The sequence below is a fragment of the Octopus sinensis genome, linkage group LG11 (assembly GCF_006345805.1).
Source record: "Octopus sinensis linkage group LG11, ASM634580v1, whole genome shotgun sequence".
Taxonomy (NCBI): domain Eukaryota; kingdom Metazoa; phylum Mollusca; class Cephalopoda; order Octopoda; family Octopodidae; genus Octopus; species Octopus sinensis.
In genome coordinates, this window is record NC_043007.1 from 74,963,246 (window position 1) to 74,985,088 (window position 21,843).

Here is a 21,843-nt window from a genome sequence, read left to right on the forward strand (position 1 = left end):
CAGTTACTTTCTGCTTTGGAGAAAGCTTATGTAATCAGTAATTTTAGTATAGAAGACATCAACGAATTATTAAAAGCTTTAGGACACATCCGTTCTTTGCTTTTGGTCCAAGTGGCCGTTGATGAGGAAGAGTCCATGAAAACAAGCCTCAAGTAAGTAATATCAAATTTTGACATTTGTTTTAAAATACAATGTAAGGGGAATGAAAAAACAATTTTTAATTATAAAAATAATAAAGCATGTTTCCAAGATATTTTCCAAAGAGAAAAAAAAACTAGTTTAATTTACATTGCAGCATCCATGACTTTCAAAAGCATTTTATTCATGCTCAGAATTGTTGAAGCATGGAATAAACTTAGTTATACAAAAAGAAAATAATAATTCTGTCAATGTTTTGTTTTATTTTATTTCATTTCTTCAGGGAACTCATGGACAACAAAGTATTTTTCCAGCATCCTGATTTGATGCGTGCTTTATGCGTACATGAGACAGTTATGCAGCTTATGGTAAACACACTTAACAAAGCACAACAGCATCAACAAGCAGCAGCATCTGAACAAGCAGCTGGTAACAGAACATCAATTGCTGGTGCTCCAAGTGAAAGTGATCCTAGTGCTGTACAAAGTAAGGTAAGGACATGATAACTGTTTGAATTCAACTACAAGCTTAAGGCAGGTAAACAAATATGTTTTGCCATGTTCATATTTCGTTGGTGCCAATTGCAGGAATTCAAAAGTTTAGAGAATGTCACTTTAAAAGTTGATGTGTTGGTACTTTTTGTTTCATTACTCTACTCTTTTACTTGTTTCAGTCATTTGACTACAGCCATGCTGGAGCACCACCTTTAGTCGAGCAAATCGATCCCAGGACTTATTCTTTGCAAGCCTAGTACTTATTCTATTGGTCTCTTTTGCCGAACCGCTAAGTTACAGGGACATAAACACACCAGCATCGGTTGTTAAGTGATGTTGGGGGACAAACACAGACACACAAACATATATACACACACACACATATATATATATTTATATATATATATATATATATATATATATATATATCATCATCATCATCATCATCGATGGCCTTCTTTCAGTTTCCGTCTATCGAATCCACTCACAAGGCTTTAGTTGGCCCGAGGCTATAGTAGAAGACACTTGCTATAGTAGACACATGTGTGTATGTGTGTGCATGCATGTGTCTGCATTTGTTCCACCACCATAACTTGACGACTAGTGTTGGTTTGTATACATCCTCATAACCTAGCAGTTTGACAAAACAGACTGATAGAATAGGTACCAGACTTTAAAAAATAGCATATATTGAGATTGATTTACTTGACTAGACCCTCTAAGGTGATGCCCCAGCATGCCCGCAGTCCAATGACTAAAACAAGTAAAAGATAAACGATAAGATAATTTTATGAATTGTGCCTTATTGACTCCAGTGATTTAATGCCACCCAAATATTTTATTCTGTAGCAAGATGCTTGTGCTGAAATGGTTGTCATGTGTTGCCGCTTCCTCTGTTATTTCTGCCGCATTAGTCGACAAAATCAGAGAGCAATGTTTGAACATCTCAGTTACTTGCTGGAAAACAGCAGCATGCTTCTCGGTAAGTATATGCAAAGTCTATTATTTTCCATTTCGTTTTTGGATTTGGCTTGCAAGATTCTTTATATGAGTTCGTGTATTGAAGCAAATTCTGTTGTGTCTGGGGAGAGTCATTTTCTTTTTGAGCCTTATAATTTAACACACGCACCAGTAAAATTTCCACTTATTTTTTTTAAATTATTTTTTAAGAAATAAGTGGAAATTTTACCAGTGAGTGTATTAAATTATAAGGCACAAAAAGAAAATAACTCTCCCCAGACATAACAGAAAGTCTTAACATATTTTATCAGTAAATAAGTCTTCTCTTAATGAATAAGTCTTCACATATTTCATTTTATCTAAAACACACTTACTAGTAAAGTTTCCACTTATTTCTTATTTTTATTTTCCTAAATAAATGTTACATTATAAGGCACAGAAAGAAAATGACTCTCCCCAGACACAACAGACTATTATTTTCTGTTCAAAGTATATTGCATTAATACTTGACTGCTTTATGGTAAGGATTCAGAGATATAGGATTTGTCATTCCAGTAATGAGAGGTTAACCATTAATTGTCAAACAAGACATTTCTATATGATACAATTTCATAATCAACTAGAAAATATATCACCATTTCTATAGAGTTTGTTAAGAATTATTTAAAAGTGTACTGAGTGGTGAAAAGTATTTATTCTCTAAATCTGTGATGAATCTCATCAAAATGCTAAACTTACATCCACAGCACAAGGATCCAAAGAATCCAATCTTTTTAATCTGTATGTATGTGTGCGTGTGTGTGTGTGTGTGTGGTGTGTGTGTGTGTGTTCCACCTGGCCTGTTGTCTTTGTTGTCTTTTCCAACCACTTTTTCTCATTCTCTTATTTCTTCTGATTAAGGACTTATGTCTGAAACATCAAAACTCTTTCTCTTCTTTTTAAGTATTAAACTAATACATTTACCCCTTCTGTGTTGTCTTCTTTTTTGTGCTCATTGCCTTGAATAAATTACCATTCTTTTATAATCCAACAGCTCGTCCATCATTGAGAGGCTCCTGTCCACTTGATGTTGCATATTCTTCTCTTATGGATAACAACGAACTTGCTTTAGCTCTCAGAGAGTCGAATTTGGAAAGAATTACTGTTTATTTGTCTCGTTGCGGCCTCCAAAGCAATGCTGAACTTTTGGAGAAAGGATATCCTGATATTGGCTGGGATCCTGTAGAAGGAGAGAGATTCTTGGACTTTTTCCGATTCTGTGTCTGGGTAAATGGTATGTAAACTTTTTATATGAAGATTCCTCACTTCTATAATATGACAAAATTCTGTAAAAAAAAGTTATTAATTACTTAAGTCGTTTTGAGTGACAAGGCATGGCTGTGTAGTAAGAAATTATCTTCCTGACAGCATGGTTCTAGGTTCAGTTCCACTGCATGTCACCTTGGGCAAGTGTCTTCTACTATAGCCTCAGGCCTTGTGAGTGAATTTGCTAGATGGAAACAGAAAGATGCTCATTGTATATATGTATATGTTTCATTGTGTCTGTGTTTATGACCCCACCCCCACCACCACTTGACAACTGATGTTGGTGTATTTACATCCCTGTAACTTAGTGGCTCAGCAAAAGAGACCAGCAGAATAGATACCAGGTTTTTAAAAAATAAGAACCGGTGGGTGATACATTCAACAAAAAAAATTCTTCCGCATGGTACTCTAGCATGGCTACAATCTAATGACTGAGACAAGTAGATGATAAATTGGTGCTAATCAATGGCAGCTTTCATCCTACATTTATGGACTGCCATATTAGCTTGGTGATAACTTAATATCCAGTACCGCTGCCATAGTCTCCTTTAGAGAGACTTAGAAATAATAATATTTCTATTTATGAAAAAGACATACTTTTACAATAATGTCTTAATTTCTGATAACTTGAATATTAATTAATCTGTGTTTCTGAAATTCTCATAAATATTGTATTATTCTATATTATCTCTGTGGGTCAAGTTAATTTATTCTGTATGATCTTTCTGGATCATAGGCACAGGAGTAGCTGCATGTAAGAAGTTTGCTTACCAACCATATGGTTCTGGGTTCAGTCTCACTGCATGTCACCTTGGACAAGTGTCCTCTACTATAGCCTCAGGCCAACCTGAGAATTTGGTGGACAAAAACTGAAAGAAGCCCTTCGTATATATATATATGTGTGTGTGTGTATGTATCTATGTATGGGTGTCTTTGTGTCTGTGTTTGTCCTCCCATTACTGTTTGACAACTGGTGTTGGTGTGTTTACATCGCCAAAACTTAGTGGTTCAGCAAAAGTGACTGATAGAATAAGTGCTTAGGCTTAACTAAGTCCTGGAGTTGATTATTCAACTAAAACCTTCAAGGTAGTGCCCCAGCATGACTGCAGTCCAATGACTGGAGCAAGTAAAAGAGACAAAAGATTCCTAGGTGCAAGCATAGTAATATGATTAAGAAGTTCATTTCCCAACCACATGGTTCTGGGTTCAATCCTATTGAGTGGCACCCTTGACAAGTGTCTTTTATTATAGCCTCAGATTGACCAGTACCTTTGAAAATGGAATTTGATAGGTGGAAACTCTACAGAAGCTCATCTCTCTCTCTCTCACTCTCTCTCTCCCACACACACGCACACACACAAACACACACACACACAGTGTTGGAGTTTGTGTCATGCCTGTGTATGTATTTACGCAATCACAATGAAAGCAATGTTATTTATATGTCACAAGATGGCGAGCTGGTAGAAGCATTATCGCATAGGCCAAAATACCTGGCAGCATTTCTTCCAGGTTTTCATGCTCTGAGTTCAAACCCCAGTAAAGTCAATGTTGCCTTTCATCCTTTCAAGATTGATGGTATATATCATCAGTCAAGCACTGAAGGTTGGTGTTATCTACTAACACCTGCACACTAAAATTGCTGGCCTTGTGTCAAAACTAGAAACCACTATTCATGTACTAAATCTTAGATGTTCAACAAAAAGAGATTGATAAAATAATTACTTAACTGAAACACATTTCTGATTAAAGGTAGTGCCCCAGCATGACCTCAGTTCAATGACTGAAACAAGTGAAAGAATAAATACAGAAATATTTAATATTCCCATTACATGTAGAAGTTTATTTTCTTATATTCATTATTCCAAATTCTAAATTCTAAATTCATGATTTGTATAAAGCAATATAACGTTTTATCTTTTAATAACATAGGAGAAAGTGTGGAGGAGAATGCCAATCTAGTAGTTCGCCTACTTATCCGCAAGCCTGAGTGCTTAGGACCAGCCCTGCGTGGTGAAGGAAGTGGATTGCTTAAGGCTACCCGAGATGGAATCAAAATGTCTGAACAAATTGCAGCAGCCAAAGACACTAATGCTGCAAACTTCCTCAGAGTCATTAATGATGATGATGACACAGGTGGAGAATACCTTTTCCAAAGGTAATTATAACAATAATTATACATACATACACACACACACACACACACACATATATATATATATATATATATATATTGTATAGAGGGCATTATTACACATAAATGCCTCACACTAGGAGGGACAAAGTCATTACTACCAAAATTATACTAATCATACCCAAATGCAGTTTTTCAAAGCAAGACATTTAAAAAAATGAATTTAGTTCTGTATCACCGTGATTTCACATTCAACTTTACGTTGTATATATATAATACAGACAAAAAACAAATGTTGAAATTTTGATATTTTGAATGCATTTAATATATGTGTTTTGAGTAGTTATGTAAGATAGTTCTTTCATAATATCCTCCTCAGCCATATATAATGACACTAGAAAATTTCTCAAATATAACTTTTGCATGCAGAACATTTATATATAATATGTATATACAATATAGTACTGAATTCATTTTATGCTTTTGTAATATATCAGTATGAATGAAATTGGCAACTCTTCTCTCTCTCTCTCTCTCTCCCTCTCTCTCCCTCTCTCTCTCTCTCTCTCTCAGAAGACATACAAATTAGTGTTTATAACTATCACTATAGTAACATTACAACATTCAGACTAATGGTTCTCAAATATATTTTGTCAAAAAACAAACTCATTCCTATTTTTAGGGACAACTCCCAGCCATAATTTTAATAAAATATTAAATGAAACAAAATTTATTTTGAAGAAAGAATTTACTCATCAAAAACAAGAACATATACTCTATTCCTTCTAGACGCTTTGTTCTTGCAATCAAAAACGGTATATCATTTATATCATAGGGACTTTTTAAAATTCTAGAGACATGAAACTATTCATTCTTAACCATGCAACTCAAATAACAGCATGTAAATCTGTAGTCAAAACAACTCTTTCAATAGAGAAAGTCAAAACTGCTGAGGATTTTCACATACTATCATTTGCAGTTTTGTCTACTTTGAGTTGGACAGTCAAAAATTAATTATTCTAAATCTCTCAAAGTTTAAAAATTTTTTCTGATGTCATCAATACACTTTACAAACTGTGGACCCAAACATATTTGGTGAAAGAACTTTTATTTGATATTCCAAAAATCATTGAACCCATTCCTGTTTTTATGGACAACCCCTGACTCTAGGATGTAATTCCAACTTTTACTTATAAAATACATTTTTATAGCCGGCGAGCTGGCAGAAACGTTAGCACGCCGGGCAAATTGCATAGCCGTATTTCATCTGCTGTTACATTCTGAGCTCAAATTCCGTCAAGGTCGACTTTGCCTTTCATCCTTTCGGGGTCGATAAATTAAGTACCAGTTATGCACTGGGGTTGATGTAATCGACTTAATCCGTTTGTCCCGTCTGTGTTTAGCCCCATGTGGGTAGTAAAGAAATATATAAAATACATTTTTATGAAATTTCAACATGGAACCTCGAAATATTTTCATGGAACCCACTTTAAAAAACATCCCTGTATATAAATAACTTTCAAACGGAATCATTTTAATACTTGGCTTCATTAGAGAATTTATTTTTTCTTTCTTTCAGTAAATATGATTTTACAACTCTACCAGCTGATGATGATGAAGACTACATAGACATGGGATGTGCAATCCTCAACTTCTACTCCAGTTTGGTTGATTTATTGGGACGCTGTGCTCCTGATGCTGAGACCCTTAAAGCTGGACGAAGCAATTCTTTGAGAGCCCGTGCTATTCTTCGGAGTTTGGTGTCAATGGAAGACCTTGAAGGTGTATTAGGACTCCGATTCATTTTACCATCAGGATTTGGGCAATACGAAGGTACTTTCAAACACAATATGTTCTTTCATTTTAACACATTTTCACCAATTTCAGTATTATCTTTAAGATAAATTTTAAAATCTACCAGAACTCTTCAATTCCTTGAGTGTTTTCCTCTTTAATACTATAATCTTTGTGTTAGAACAATATTCAATGTCAAATCCACCAATGTAAATAATATCAGTCATGGCACTGGCATGGTTGTATCAAAGCATGTGGTCTTGGGTTCAGTTCCACTGTATGGCACCTTAGGCAAGCACTTTTTACTATAGTGTCTGGAAAATCAAAGCCTTGTGCATGGATTTGGCACATGGAAACTGAAAGAAGCCTATCATATATATATATGTATGTATGTATGTATGTATGTATGTATGTATGTATGTGTGTGTGTGTGTGTGTGTATGTATGTATGTATGTACGTACGTACGTACACACATACATACATACATGTGTGTGTTCTTGTGCATAGCCTTGTCTAGACATCAAGTGATGTCTGCAAATAAGCATCATCAACATCCTTTTCCATGAAAAGCATGTCTTGCATTAGGAAAATATTACCTTGCTTGGAAATAGGTGAGGGTTGGAGACAGGAAAGGCATCTGGCTGTAGAAAATCTGCATCAATAAATTCTAAGACTGATGCAAATATGATAAAATGGACGTTAAAGGATGATGATGATGATGATGATATCTTTACGATGGATCAGTAGAATTTTAAAAGCTTTGGCCAAAATATCTTGCAGTGTTTGATTATAGCACTTAACATTCTGCTTCATTGCTTATGAATGTTGACTTTGCTTAGACTGCCTCTGACAAGATCAATAAAATAAATAGCAATTGAATATTGGAGTTGATATAATAAACAAGTCGAAATAATAAATGAGCTGATATAATAAACGAGTCAATATTAATAAATGAGTTGATATAATGAGTTGATATATATTACCTTCACATGTGGGCCTGGATGACTGTTCATCATCATCATCATCATCATCGTTTAACGTCCATTCTCCATGCTAGCATGGGTTGGACGGTTTGACCAGGGATCTGGGAAGCCAGAAGGCTGCACCAGGCTCCAGTCTGATCTGGCAGTGTTTCTACAGCTGGATGCCCTTCCTAACACCAGATGCCCTTCCTAACGCTAATGGATAATTACAAAAAGATGAACCCACTATGGATGCTCTCAAGCATCACATCTAAAAGAACCCATAGCATAAATACTTCTCAGCATTATGTAATCCCCATCCAGCAAGGAAATTTATCCTCATATTTTAGAAAATAATAAAATAATAAATGTGCCCTTTTAAAGCCTAGTCAGGCTCATGGGCTCAGTTTCCCGATTTCAATGGCATATATGTTCCCCAGGTGGATTGGGCGCCAGTCCATCGCAGCATTACTCATTTTTGCCAGCTGAGTGGACTGGAGCAACGTGAAATGAAGTGCTTTGCTCAAGAACACAATGTGTCACCTGGTCCAGGAATCGAAACCACAATCTTACGATCATGATGCTGACACCCTAACCACTAAGCCACGCACCTCCTCTATATTTAAGAAAATGTCTTGTATATTTCCACTGTTTCACTTAAAAATTGGTTTTGCAATGTACACATTTGCATGAAACCCTCAGAATACTACTTAGATATTAAGTGATATAATGTATGTCTGCATGTATGCACACGTATTTATATATGTACGTATGGATGCATCAATGAATGCATGTGTGTGTATGTATGCAGCCATACATGCAAGGATGTGTTTATTAAGGTTAACATTTTTAGCTATTCAGTTCCAACCAATGGGTTAATTGTTCTCTTTTCGAAAATGTTTAAAGAGGCTAAAATTTACTCTGCAGATGTGTGTGCGCGCGTGTGTATGTGTGTGTGTGTGTGTGTGTGTGTGTGTGTGTGTGTGTGTGTGTGTGTGCGTGTGTGTTTGTGTGCATGAGAGTTTGAGTGTCTACAGTGTATGCCTGTGCACATGCACACACACACACACACACACACATACTCATCCTTTCAGATTCATGCACAATTTATTAAATATCAAATCTATATTTTGTTATATATTTCTTTGTTTAACAGAAGGAGTACCAGTTCCTCTACCACCTGGATTGGTACCCACACATAAAGCAGCCATTGTGCTGTTTTTGGAAAGAGTCTATGGAATACCAGATCGAACAGTTTTCTTCAGATTACTAGAAGATGGTTTCCTACCTGATCTTCGAGCAGCAACGTCATTGGATACAGTAAGTATAATTGTTACTTTTCAATTACTCATCATCTTACACTAGGGGAGATCTATTTCTCTATATATCTCTCCCTATATTTGTGTGTGTGTGTTTGCGTGTATGTATGCATATACATAGTGTTAATGTTTGTTTTTTTTCGGTTTAGTTATAATGGTTTCAAAATTTGGCACAAACCCATCAATTTCAGGGGAATGGGGAAGTCCATTACATCAACCCCAGTGCGTGACTGGTACTTATTTTATCAACCCCGAAAGGATGAAAGGCAAAGTCAGCCTTGGCAGAATTTGAGCTCAGAACATAAAGACAGACAAAATGTCACTAAACATGAGGCTTAGTAATAATAAAACAATTTTACATTAATCTCATGGGTTATTCTATGCTTTTGTACAGAACACATTCATTATTCTTAAACAAAAACATTATTGACATGGCCTTTGAAGTTTTGGCCAGTTAAGCCATCATTGAACTGTGTTGCATAGAAGTTAATCTTAGCTTTATATAGTTTTTGTTGAGTTAAAAGCTTCTTAGGATATGTAGGTTTGAGTGGAGTGACAGTTAATTTTCAGGGTAGGTTGTTAGGGAGAGGTGTTTTGGAGAAATTTTTATTGATTAAATTTACTTGAGTTTTTACTGATTAAGTTTACTTGAAATTTTAAAATCAAGTTTGAAAATGATGATGTTGACGGTGGCAACTGTAGTCATGATGGATATTGGTATTTATATTAACACATACAGTATTGCAGACCAGTTTTTTGTTGTTTACTGCGAATAATGTTGAAACTGAGTTTATTTGCCCCTTCATAGTTTATCCTAATTGATATAAAAGAGACACCGCCATTGGTCATGACTGACCATGGGATTGCACCTGGAAAGTTACCCTTTCGGGCAAGGTTGTTTATGGAAGACCAGCAGTCGCCCATGCATACCAGCCTCCCCTCTCACTGATGTTATCCAAGGGAAAGGCAAAGGGGCCGATACAGCTTGGCATCTGTGATGTCGCAACTCATTTCTACAGCTGAGTGAACTGGAGCAATGTGAAATAAAGTGTCTTGCTCAAGAACTCAACACACAGCCTGGTCCAGGATTTGAACTCACAACCTCACAATCATAAGCTTGATGCTCTAACCACTGAGCCATGCACCTTCACTAATTGATATAAACTTTACAAATTTAATCCTTAAATTGATGTCTAATGCCTGGAGACTTTTTGAGTTGAAATGTTATATGTGTCAATAGAGTTGTTAATAGTTATTAAAAATGCACTCAATTTTAATTAGTTATTAATTTAATTATTAAAAATTCACACAATCAAAATTAACATATTAATTGATATTTGTTTTTAAGGTCACCCCAGATGAAAGTGATATGGCATTGGCACTTAACAGATACTTATGTAACTCCGTCCTACCCTTGATGACTACCCACTGTCACTTCTTTAGAGATGCTGACCATGTATCTGCCTTGATGGACAACACTTTGAATACCGTGTACAGATATACAAAGTGCCGCTCTCTCACCAAGGGACAACGAGATGTTGTATGTGATTTCCTTGTGGCGTTCACACAGTAAGTAGCAAATCAATTAACACTTTAATTAGCTTTCAAGAATGTCAGTTTGCTGCAATTTTAAACAGAACTCACAATTTAAAAAAAAAGTTTTTTAATGGAATATACTGTTGGGGGGAAAAAATCCTTTTGTAATCATCTCTTGTTATCATTTCTCGACTGTGAATATTCCTTTAGTCTATCATAAATATTGTTTTTTGTTTTGTTTTCAGTCCCTATAAAACTTTTCACCTCAAAACACTTCAACACATGTTAATCTTTAAATATTTATACTCATCAATTAGAATTACATATTCAAATAAAATCAGTTATACTGTCAGATTTAGCAGATAAATTATTAATATAGGAAGATATAGTTATACATTTATGAAAATATTATTCATGAAATACTTATCAAATTCTCTGCTATATTCTAGCTTAAGCTTTTAATACATTTGCATATTAAAAGCAGTTACATTTTAGAATACTCATAATAATTATACCAATACTAATTAGATAACTTAAAATTTATTATGTGTATTTGAATTTAAAATATGTTAACAAGGATAGTCATCTTTGTACTATATTTTTAAATATTTCCTTCAAAACTACAATTCTATTCTATAATTTTGTTACTGTCTTTATACAAACCAAATAAAAAAGATAAAATTGAAATCTCTACCATAGGGTAAATTCATCCTAAGTATCTTCAGGAAAGTAGTAATTCCTTTTGTTTTTCTATTTGTGTCTTCTTTCTTTTTTTCAGTCAAATAACACAAGGAAACTGGTATAGTTATTATACATTAGTCCTTTTGATGCACTTTGAAAATGTTTATTAAAATGTGGTTTCATATTGATTGTTTTTTCTATTTAAACTTAAGGCCTTTACTATTTAAGATGGGAACATCATTTCCAGTGGATTGTACACTGAGTTCTAGTAGTTACAATGTTCATCAAGATGTTTTTTCAATAGTATTTCTAAATTAATAAAGCTATGAACAAATTTTTAAAATATTACCTTTCTAAACATTTTAAACTATTGAAACAAATTATTTTACTACATAAACTAAAGAATGTATACATAATTTAGACAATTCCTCTGTTTTTATTTGGTAAGATATTTGTTTTATTCTAATACAAATAGGCAAGAATCTTCTGCAATAAAAAACTTGATAGGTATATTATAGCCACAACATTAAAAGTGGAAAATATCAAGAAATATTTTCTCATAAATTAAGAATATGGTACCCCCATCCAAAGTAATAACATAGCCATTGGCATTAGATTCATAACCAAGATCTATAATTTTCCTTTCCAAAACAATTTAACAATTTCAAAACACAGTAATTCATTAACTACTTTCTTTCTGTGAGAGGTTAAGAGAAAACCAAAAATTAACCATTTTGAACAAATATTCAAGAAAAATACCCTAAGATACCAAATTCTTTTAAATAAAATAGTTCAGTGATTTCCATCGAAAATATTACTCAGTATTTAGCATGAAACGAATGCGAAATATATGAAGAGGAAACCCAAACATGATCTTATTTATAATTGATGGGTGTTATCTGCTCTGGACACACATTTTTCTAATGAGTCAATGAACCTACATTCATACAAAAGTAGTTGCTTCAACTGTATATACTGGGTCGTTATATATATATATATATATATATATATATAATATATATATATATATATACGAGGTGGTGATGGAAAGTTCCTGGGTTTGGGTAAAAGAAAATACAGGCAGATTGGTTAATTCTGATTTTATTCCACATATTCGCCTCTCAGATTCACACACTTATTGCAGCGATCTCTCAGTTTCTCTAAGCCCTGTTAAAGAACTCACAAGGATGGGCCTCCAGCCAGGCCTTTTTGTGGATACCTTTAAAACCAGGAATTTTCATCAACCCTTCGTATATATATATAATATATATATATATATATATATATATATATAATGGAACAAAAACGCAATAGAAGTCAATAAAACATTTGGACAGATAGATGATGCAAAGGCAAACAGGAGAAACAACAATTAGAAGGACTTGCAAAAGCAAAGACTGGTCATTCATGGCCTTCTTTCCTCAGTCAAGTTACCAGAAGTCCTTACTGTTTCAGGCAGTTACACTTGAGACAGTTCATCTGGTTGCCCCCAAAAAAGTCTAAGCTATGAGCATTAGATTTTTTTTGTAAGAAAGCTAGTGAATGTGTACAACAACAAATACAGAGAACGTAGAACATGGTACACAATTACAAATACAAACAACAAGAAAATAACAACAGGTGTCTTTCGACTGAGAATGAATCAATTTGAACTGGCTTGTATCAAGTGAAAGCCTAAAGGCAGGAACATAGGAGATGGACATAAGAGGTGTTGGCAGTCGGCAGTCAGGCCAAGAAAGAAAGATCATGCCTGGCCAGATACTGATCACATGGGAGAGGGAGAGAGGGGTAGGGGGCAGTGGGATTAGAGGATTAAATAAACCAGACAAAGTGAAAGGTACAGGGGAGATAAATGAGGGAGTTAAAGAATGAGAGGGCCAAGAAATGTGTGAGTAAAGAGGAAGAAAGTACATGGGGTACTAAAAGATAGAGTAAGAGTCATATAAAATTTAGATACATACCTACTATAAGGTGAGCACAAGTGTGTACATAGGCCACAAAAGACATTTGAAGATCCACAAATACCAGAATTTATTTGCAGTTCTTAGTGGTCCAGATGGGATATGCAATCTATGTGAGTGTCTTTTCAAAACATTGTCTGGTTTAAAAAGCTATGTGAGATGCCATGATGGTCCTAAGATATTGCTACAGGAGGTAGTAAAACTCTGCATAAGGAGTAGACAACTAATATATATATATATATATATATATATATATATATATATATATATATATATATATATGTGAGTGTGTATGTCTCTGTGTGTTTGCAAACTTTATAAATTCTCCTAAACAGTATCAGTATCAATTGTGCTGGTGAAAATGTTTTTAAATTGCACTTATCCTACGAGGGGCATTCAATAAGTAATGCCCCTGACCCACTTCCCATAGCAGTAGAGCAACGAAACTTGGCACAGTTATTAGTCTTTTTCTACATAGGAACCACCCAGAGTTACGTATTTCTCCCATTGCTTGATGCAGCTCTGGAGACCGTTTTTGTAGAAGACCCCAGCTTGGTCCTCCAACCTGAACGTGACTTCAGAAATCAAGGCTGCATCATCTGGGAAACGCTTTCCTTTCAAAAACAACTTCATGACTGGGAAGAGGTGAAAATCAGAGGGTGCAAGGTCAGGAAAGTAGGGGGATGGGGGAGGAGTTCATAGCCATACGCCTGTGCTTCTGATCTGGCGATAAGCGAGTTGTGGACAGAGCGTTGTCCTGCAGGAGGAGGATGCCTTTACTGATCTTGCCCCGCCTCTTGATTTTGATAACTTCTCTTAATTTCCTCAAAAGTGAAGCATAATAGGCTCCTGCAATTGTGGTACCCTTTGCCAGGAAATCTGTCATCACTACTCCGTCCTGGTCCCAGAAGACTGTGAGCATGACCTTGCCAGCAGAGGGCTGCACCCTTGCCTTCTTTGGAGGGGGTGAGTCACGGTGCTTCCACTGCATTGACTGGGCTTTGGTCTCTGGATCATCGTGATGGACCCAGGTTTCATCCTGTGTAATCAGTCTTTTGAAAAATTTTGACTCATCTTCTTGGCACATCTCCAAATTCACCCTCGAGCACTCGACGCATTCTTGCTTCTGGAAAGGCGTGAGCAACTTGGGAATCCATCTGGCAGACACCTTTTGCATATGCAAATGGTCATGAATGATAGTTTCCACAGACCCGGTACTAATCTTGACCTCATGGGCTATTTGGCGAATAATTATGCGTCGATCTTCCAAAATGGCAGCCTCAACTTGACGGACAGATGCCTCATCAATGGCAGAAGGGGTGACCAGATCTGGGAGCTGTTTCCACAGAGTTCCGACCATGTTTGAATTCACGATGCCAGCGTTTTACAAGGTTATATGATGGGGCATCATCACCATAAGTTACTTTCATTTCATCAAAAGTCTCCCGTGGTGTGCGTCCTTTCAAATACAAAAACCGGATCACTGCTCGACACTCAACAGGCTCCATTTCACACTTGACTCAGTTCAAACACCTGTAAATCAGAAACCACAATTAATTCAGAGCTGTAATTTGCCACTTACTCTATAGAGATATAAATGATTGCACATGCAAAAGTTCAGCTAGATCAAACAACTGCAAGTGGGTCAGAGGCATTACTTATTGAACGTCCCTCGTATAATAAACATCTGAATAATACCACAGTACTAGCAGAACATACATGAGCAGGAAGAAATAAAAAAGAAAATAATAACCGTACAATTCTTGATAAGGTACCAGCATTTAGGAGAAATGTTACAAGGTACTGTAATCTAGGTCATACAGAGAATCTCTATATCAGTCACATATTTAATAATAAGTATTTATGTATGTATACCTAAATATGCATGCACACACACATACATATATAGACCTATCCACATAAATAAATATTCATACATGCATTTACGAATACAAACATACATGCATACATTCATAAGCTTATGCACACCAGTAATCAATAATTTTATGGAAAATTCATTTTAGCCAGTTAACAAACAAAGCCTGATGCACTCATATTTGGCTTGTTTTTATAATATGATTATTTTTATTAGTGTAAAAAGTTTTGGTACACATCTATAACCTGGTAACTGATGCAATTTTGTTGATGCAATGTAATTGGGTAAATTCCAATACAAGACACTTGTGAAAGAAATATAGTTCTAAGATATATATATATATATATATATATAGTAGCTTCTAAGCTGAAGTACTGGCAGTATGGACCTTTCTTGCCTTCTTACTCTATTAGAGTATTTAAGTAAACTTATATAATTATATTAATGTGTCCAACTGATTAAAAAATTATGTTTATTTATTTATGCAGCTGAGGATAGCCCTGCATTAAAATTGCTTGCATCCACTCTACTGGAGTCTTCCACTAGAGTGGATGCAAGCACTATCATATGATTTATAAAAACATGTGCCATATTAATAAATATCTGTAAATATAAAACCATCCAGATTTCTGAGTACCTTATTTCTTCTAATATATGATACCTGTACTTCATTTCCAAACCTCCTAATACATTTATATATATACATATACATATATATATATATATACACATACATATATGTATATATACATATATATGTATGTATTTATATATATATATATATATATATATATGTATATACATATATGTATGTATGAATAAATATATATATACAAATATATATATGCATATATATATGAACATATATATATACATTTATATGTATGTATATATATACATATATGTATGTATATGTTTATATATATATATATGCATATATATATGAACATATATATATACATTTATATGTATGTATATATACATATATGTATGTATATGTTTATATATATATATATATATACATATATATATGTGTATATATAATACATATATGTGTAAATATATATACATACATATATATGTATATACATACACATACATATATGTATATATACATATATATGTATGTATTTATTTATATATATATATATATATATATATATATATATATATATATATATATATACATATATGTATGTATGAATAAATATATATATACAAATATATATATGCATATATGTATGTATGAACATATATATATATAGATAGATAGACAGATATATAGATACATATATGTATGCATATGTTTATATATATATATACAATATATATGCATACATATATATATATGTATATAGATGTACATACATACATATATATGTATATATGTAGATGCACTTACATACATATATGTATATATATATTATATATATATATATATATATATATATATATATATATATATATACATACATATATATGTATATATACATGCACAAATGCACATATATATATATATATGTGTGTGTGTATATATATGTATATGTATATTATATATAATATATATATATATATATGTGTGTGTATATGTATATATATATATATATATATATATATATATATATATATATAGATATATATAGATATAGATATAGAAAAAGCCCGCCTCCGAATCCATTCCTTGAAAATTTTGATATATAGATATATATGTGTGTGTATATGTATATATATATATATATAGATATATATATATATATATATATATATATATGTGTGTGTGTATGTATATGTAATATATATATATATATATATATATATATATATAGATATATATAGATATATATAGATATAGATATAGAAAAAGCCCGCCTCCGAATCCATTCCTTGAAAATTTTGATATATAGATATATATATATATACATACATATATATATATATATATATATATATATATATATATATATATATATGTATATATATGTGTGTGTGTTTGTATATATATACAAATACATATGCATATATATATATGTGCGCACACATATACATACATATATATATATTTGTGTGTTTGTGTGTGTATCAAATTAGTTTATGTAGTTAAATCTGAGAAGGGAAAATATTGTTATACTTAAGAAGCTTGTGTTTTGTAAGTTAGCTTTCACTAGGTTTTTGTTAGTTTAAATTCTATAAATAATTTATAGTGTGGTAGGTAAATCTCTATCCCTTTAAGATGTATGATAAACTGGCAGTGAGGTATCAATGAATATCACATGGTTATAATCCTACATTTTATACTTTTAGCTGCTTCATCTGCTACTGGTATTTACAGAAACATGTGTACTTTATTAGTCAAATATTTAGCATATAATAAATTTCAGATTTTGTAATTGTATTGCTAAATAAAGTTAATTGTTGCCTAACCAATGTATCACATCATTTTACTACACAACAAACCTTACCCTCAACTGTTTTCACACTTCATCAGTTACCCATACGAAGTTCTGCCATTCCTATTTTGAATACATTTATCAGCGAATTAGTTTCTTATCCAACTAAGGTAGCTGACTGGATGACACTTATCAACTTGCATGTCTCTCACATCCCATCAGCAGCTAAAAGACATTTGCTGCCTAATGCAATGCCTGTAAGATCACCTTCCATCAAGAAAGCAAAAGTTTTTCTTCTGTATCACAGCCAGCAAGTTATCTCACTTCTTGAATTGTGAGCAAGCATTCAGATATTTTCACCTTCTCACTAATGTCATCACCCTCACAGTCACTGAATGCTAAATCCTCTCTCATCACCACAACTTAACAAGGAGTCTCTTCAATCATCATCAAATAGTTTACTCTAGAGTAAACTCCTGTCCTCATTTAACTCTTCAATCTATTTCTCTTCAGATCGATCAATTCTATGGTTTAACTTAATACTAAAATATTCAGTTGCTGAAAGAATCATTAAAGTAACATAACTGTTTATGAGTTTAGATGAGTGCAATAATATTAGCATTATATAAGACACTGTACATAAGCATGAATGTGTATATAGAAAAAGATATATATATAAAGATAATTAAGGGTTTAGCAAAAAGTTGCTTCACCACATACCGAAAATTTAGAAATAGCAGTCAAAAACCGCAAATTCTTTTAACTACAATATAACTCCACAGTCTGTGGTCTGTGGAGTTATACTGTAGTTAAAAGAATTATCAGTTTTTGACTGCTATTTCTAAATTTTCAGTATGTGATGAAGCAACTTTTTGCTAAACCCTTAATTATATTTATAATTATAAAAAAAAATTTTGTATAAGTTTTTACCAATAATGTTGTTTTTTTCCATACCGAAGGTACTTGGTGAAATTTGTTAATTATTAAATTGATAATTTTTTACCCTATATCAAAAATGAAAAATATATATATGTATATAATCAATGCTGTTCTCTGACAAAGAGCAGAAATGACAAATTTAAGTTCTTCAGGCAAAATAATGTCATAACACATAAATATACAAATGCATTCATGCAGATTGATTTGATTAAATAAAGTAGCTTGAGTTGAGTTATGCTTCAAAAGATGACACTCTTCAGATTGTCTTGATATATTTAACCAAAAAATTCAAAGTAAAGAAAATAAAAAGATTTATAAAAGCAGTCGTTCTTCTCACGGAAAACAGAAATTTAATAAAAGATATACAGTAAAACTTATAAAAATTTTGGTAAAAAGAATTAAATGTAGAAGTATTAGAAAATTAAGCCTGTAAGTAATCTTAACAATAATTCAAAGATTATTTTATAGTCTGTGTCAATATCTTATAAGTCTTTATGGTAAATGCAACTTTTAAATATTGTTTGACTGCATATATTAGTTTCCAAAAAGTATATACATCGTAATTTTGGGTTTATTCTTAAAAATGACATAATTGTTGTGGTCAAACAAATCTTTTTGAGGAATTACTAAACAGTCTGATATAAATTAAATTTTTTCCAATATAAAAGAATATAGATTTTTAGAAATTAATGTTAACAGGGCTGGAGATTTGCAGTAATAAAGAAAATCTCAATAATTTAGTTTTATTTTGAAAAAATATATATAGATTTTATAAATGACATCTTCCCCTGCAACGAAGGTGAAATATTGAATCTAGTAGCATGGGTGTTTTATAAACTATCAGTCACTGTTGCTTTTCTGTTTACTGTTTGTGTATCTGTCAATCAATATTGTGACCAGTTTTAGTTATTGGCAATATTTGTGTAAATATACAAATCTATGCACTGCTGTGGTGGTCTTGTTCGATATTCAACCATGTTTTTGTTCATCTATTACACATTAGAATGCAACACAATGCATTTATATTATTTCTATAAAAAAATAATTAATAAATCTGTGCAATATATATTTCCTTTATTGTCATCTTGTTTTATAACCAGAAAAATGTTTCAAAACAAGTTTACTAAGAATTTATAAAAAACTATAATTACATTAGTGAAAAATTAGGGAAATGCTTATTAAATAATTAATAAATCTGTGCAATATATTTCCTTTATTGTCATCTTGTTTTATAACCAGAAAAATGTTTCAAAACAAGTTTACTAAGAATTTTAAAAAAACTATAATTATATTAGTGAAAAATTAGGGATATGCTTATTAAAATATAGATATTTATTATGTTACTTTCAATGGAATTAGTTACTATTTATATTTAGTTTCTTAAATTGTCATTTGTAAGTGTATTTAATTCTAGAAAATTAAGAATACCTCAAAATAACCTAAATAGTTAATAACACTAGCTAAACTGACTAAATGAATAATTTTTAAAAAAATAAGATGAATGAAATCTAGATAAATCTAATAACGATGTTTAGGACAGCTATAATCTTTTACAAAATTAAATTGTTGTTAATTTTCCTACCAAAGTCACTACATTTCCTATAAAATAGTAGTCCTTGTTATTTGCGACTTATTCATAGTATTGCATGCTACTTGTGAATATTCAGCTTAAGGTTATCAACAAGTGAATAGATTTTAATTTATTCATGCCTAAAAGATTTATTGGAATGTTTTGTGATACATAAGGTGTTGTGATGTTTTCTTTTTACTTCTTTTGTGTGTGTATGTGTGTGTTCCTTAGATGGTTGATAAACATTTGATATCAGAAAGATAATTTTTTTCCTGTGAGAAAACTATTGAGTCGACTTGTCAATGTGATGGTAAGACATACAAAACTAGGTGTTTTATATATCTAAATTTTAGTAGACATTTAAAGTGCTTAGCAAGTGTATGAGTGGATATTACATATATATATATATATATATATATATATAATATATATATATATATATTTTAAATGAAGATGAATAGATAATGACTGGTAATATATGCTACATGTTTTCAATAGTAAATAGTATGTCAATTCATTTGCAATCAGTGTATTTATAAACCAAACTTGCAGCCATTGCTTCATGCATCAGAAAAGAAATGTAAATTTATGTATGTATGTATATATATATGTATGTATGCATATTTATCCCTTCAAGTTCATTCAAGTAATTGGCCTAGTACCAGTTAAATAAAGATTAGGAAAGTAATATAGACTGAGTACTTTTCAGATAGTTACCATGTTTTTTTTTAATAAATGATGTTTCTGGCTGCTGAAGAAGATGGGCTTGAAACAACAACAGCAACAATAATGATGATGATGTTATAATAATAATAATGATAATAATAATAATAATAATAATAATAATAATAATAATAATAATAATAGCACATCATGTATTGATTTACAAACAAATGACTATGAAAGCTTGTAATAAGAAAGATTGATAATTTCAATTGCTTTGAACAGAATAGAATATAAAGTTTCAGGCTGTTACTCTTCCCCTAAGTATGAGAAAGAAAATGAGAAAGAAAAATGCTAGAAAAAACAATTCTTTGACATATTTGCCTTTAAATTTCTTTGTGGAGAGAATAACAATTTAGATTTGGCCTCTCATAAAATCATACAAACACTACACCACTGTTTATATCATGTTGAAATGAGTCAACTAGTTATTTATGATCCCTTGTTCAATTTATGATTCCTTGTTTGATATTTCCAAATGTTTTAACTAAATTCAAGTGGTCTACAACAGCAATGAGGTTAATTTTAGTGCTTCGTACTGGCTTTTACCTGCTGGATATAATGTTATTTGTGATGATTAAAATCTCTCAAAAAAAGTACTTTGTTTTTTAAGCCTTATTTGTTATTTTATCAAATTATCTTGAAAACATGGGCTGCAATTTGCAATGTGTTATACAACCAAGGAACATTAGGTATTTAAGAACCATTAGATCACAATTTCAACATATTTTGGTTTCATTTGTCTTTAGTGTAGTTAGAACTCACTCCACTTCCTCTCTCAGTCACATAGTTTATATATCATCTTGTCACCTAGATTTAGATGATTGATAAATCAATCAGGAAGCTTTAAATGTAAACATATATATATAATATAATATATATATATATATATATATATATATACATACATATAAAAATACAAACTGGGACAAGAACGCATATATATTATATATTATATATATAATATATATATTATATATATATATATATATATATATATTCTAATTAAGTCATATTGTTTCAGCTGTATGCTTGTTCACAAATGACCATAATTTTGTCTGAC

The 21,843-nt window shown here is 32.0% G+C and overlaps 1 protein-coding gene across 2 annotated transcripts in view; it reads left to right on the forward strand.

Moving 5' to 3' along the window:
- The window catches only part of LOC115217695 (ryanodine receptor), a 323,697-nt gene that overhangs the window by 237,415 nt on the left and 64,439 nt on the right, over positions 1-21,843 (forward strand). For both annotated transcript variants that reach the window (XM_036507726.1, XM_036507727.1), the window contains exons 54-62: positions 4-152; positions 422-629; positions 1,482-1,614; positions 2,626-2,865; positions 4,830-5,055; positions 6,611-6,864; positions 8,945-9,108; positions 10,456-10,676; positions 11,422-11,442. In XM_036507726.1, the coding sequence (XP_036363619.1) occupies positions 4-152; positions 422-629; positions 1,482-1,614; positions 2,626-2,865; positions 4,830-5,055; positions 6,611-6,864; positions 8,945-9,108; positions 10,456-10,676; positions 11,422-11,442 (1,616 nt within the window). The remainder of the gene's footprint in view (positions 1-3; positions 153-421; positions 630-1,481; positions 1,615-2,625; positions 2,866-4,829; positions 5,056-6,610; positions 6,865-8,944; positions 9,109-10,455; positions 10,677-11,421; positions 11,443-21,843) is intronic.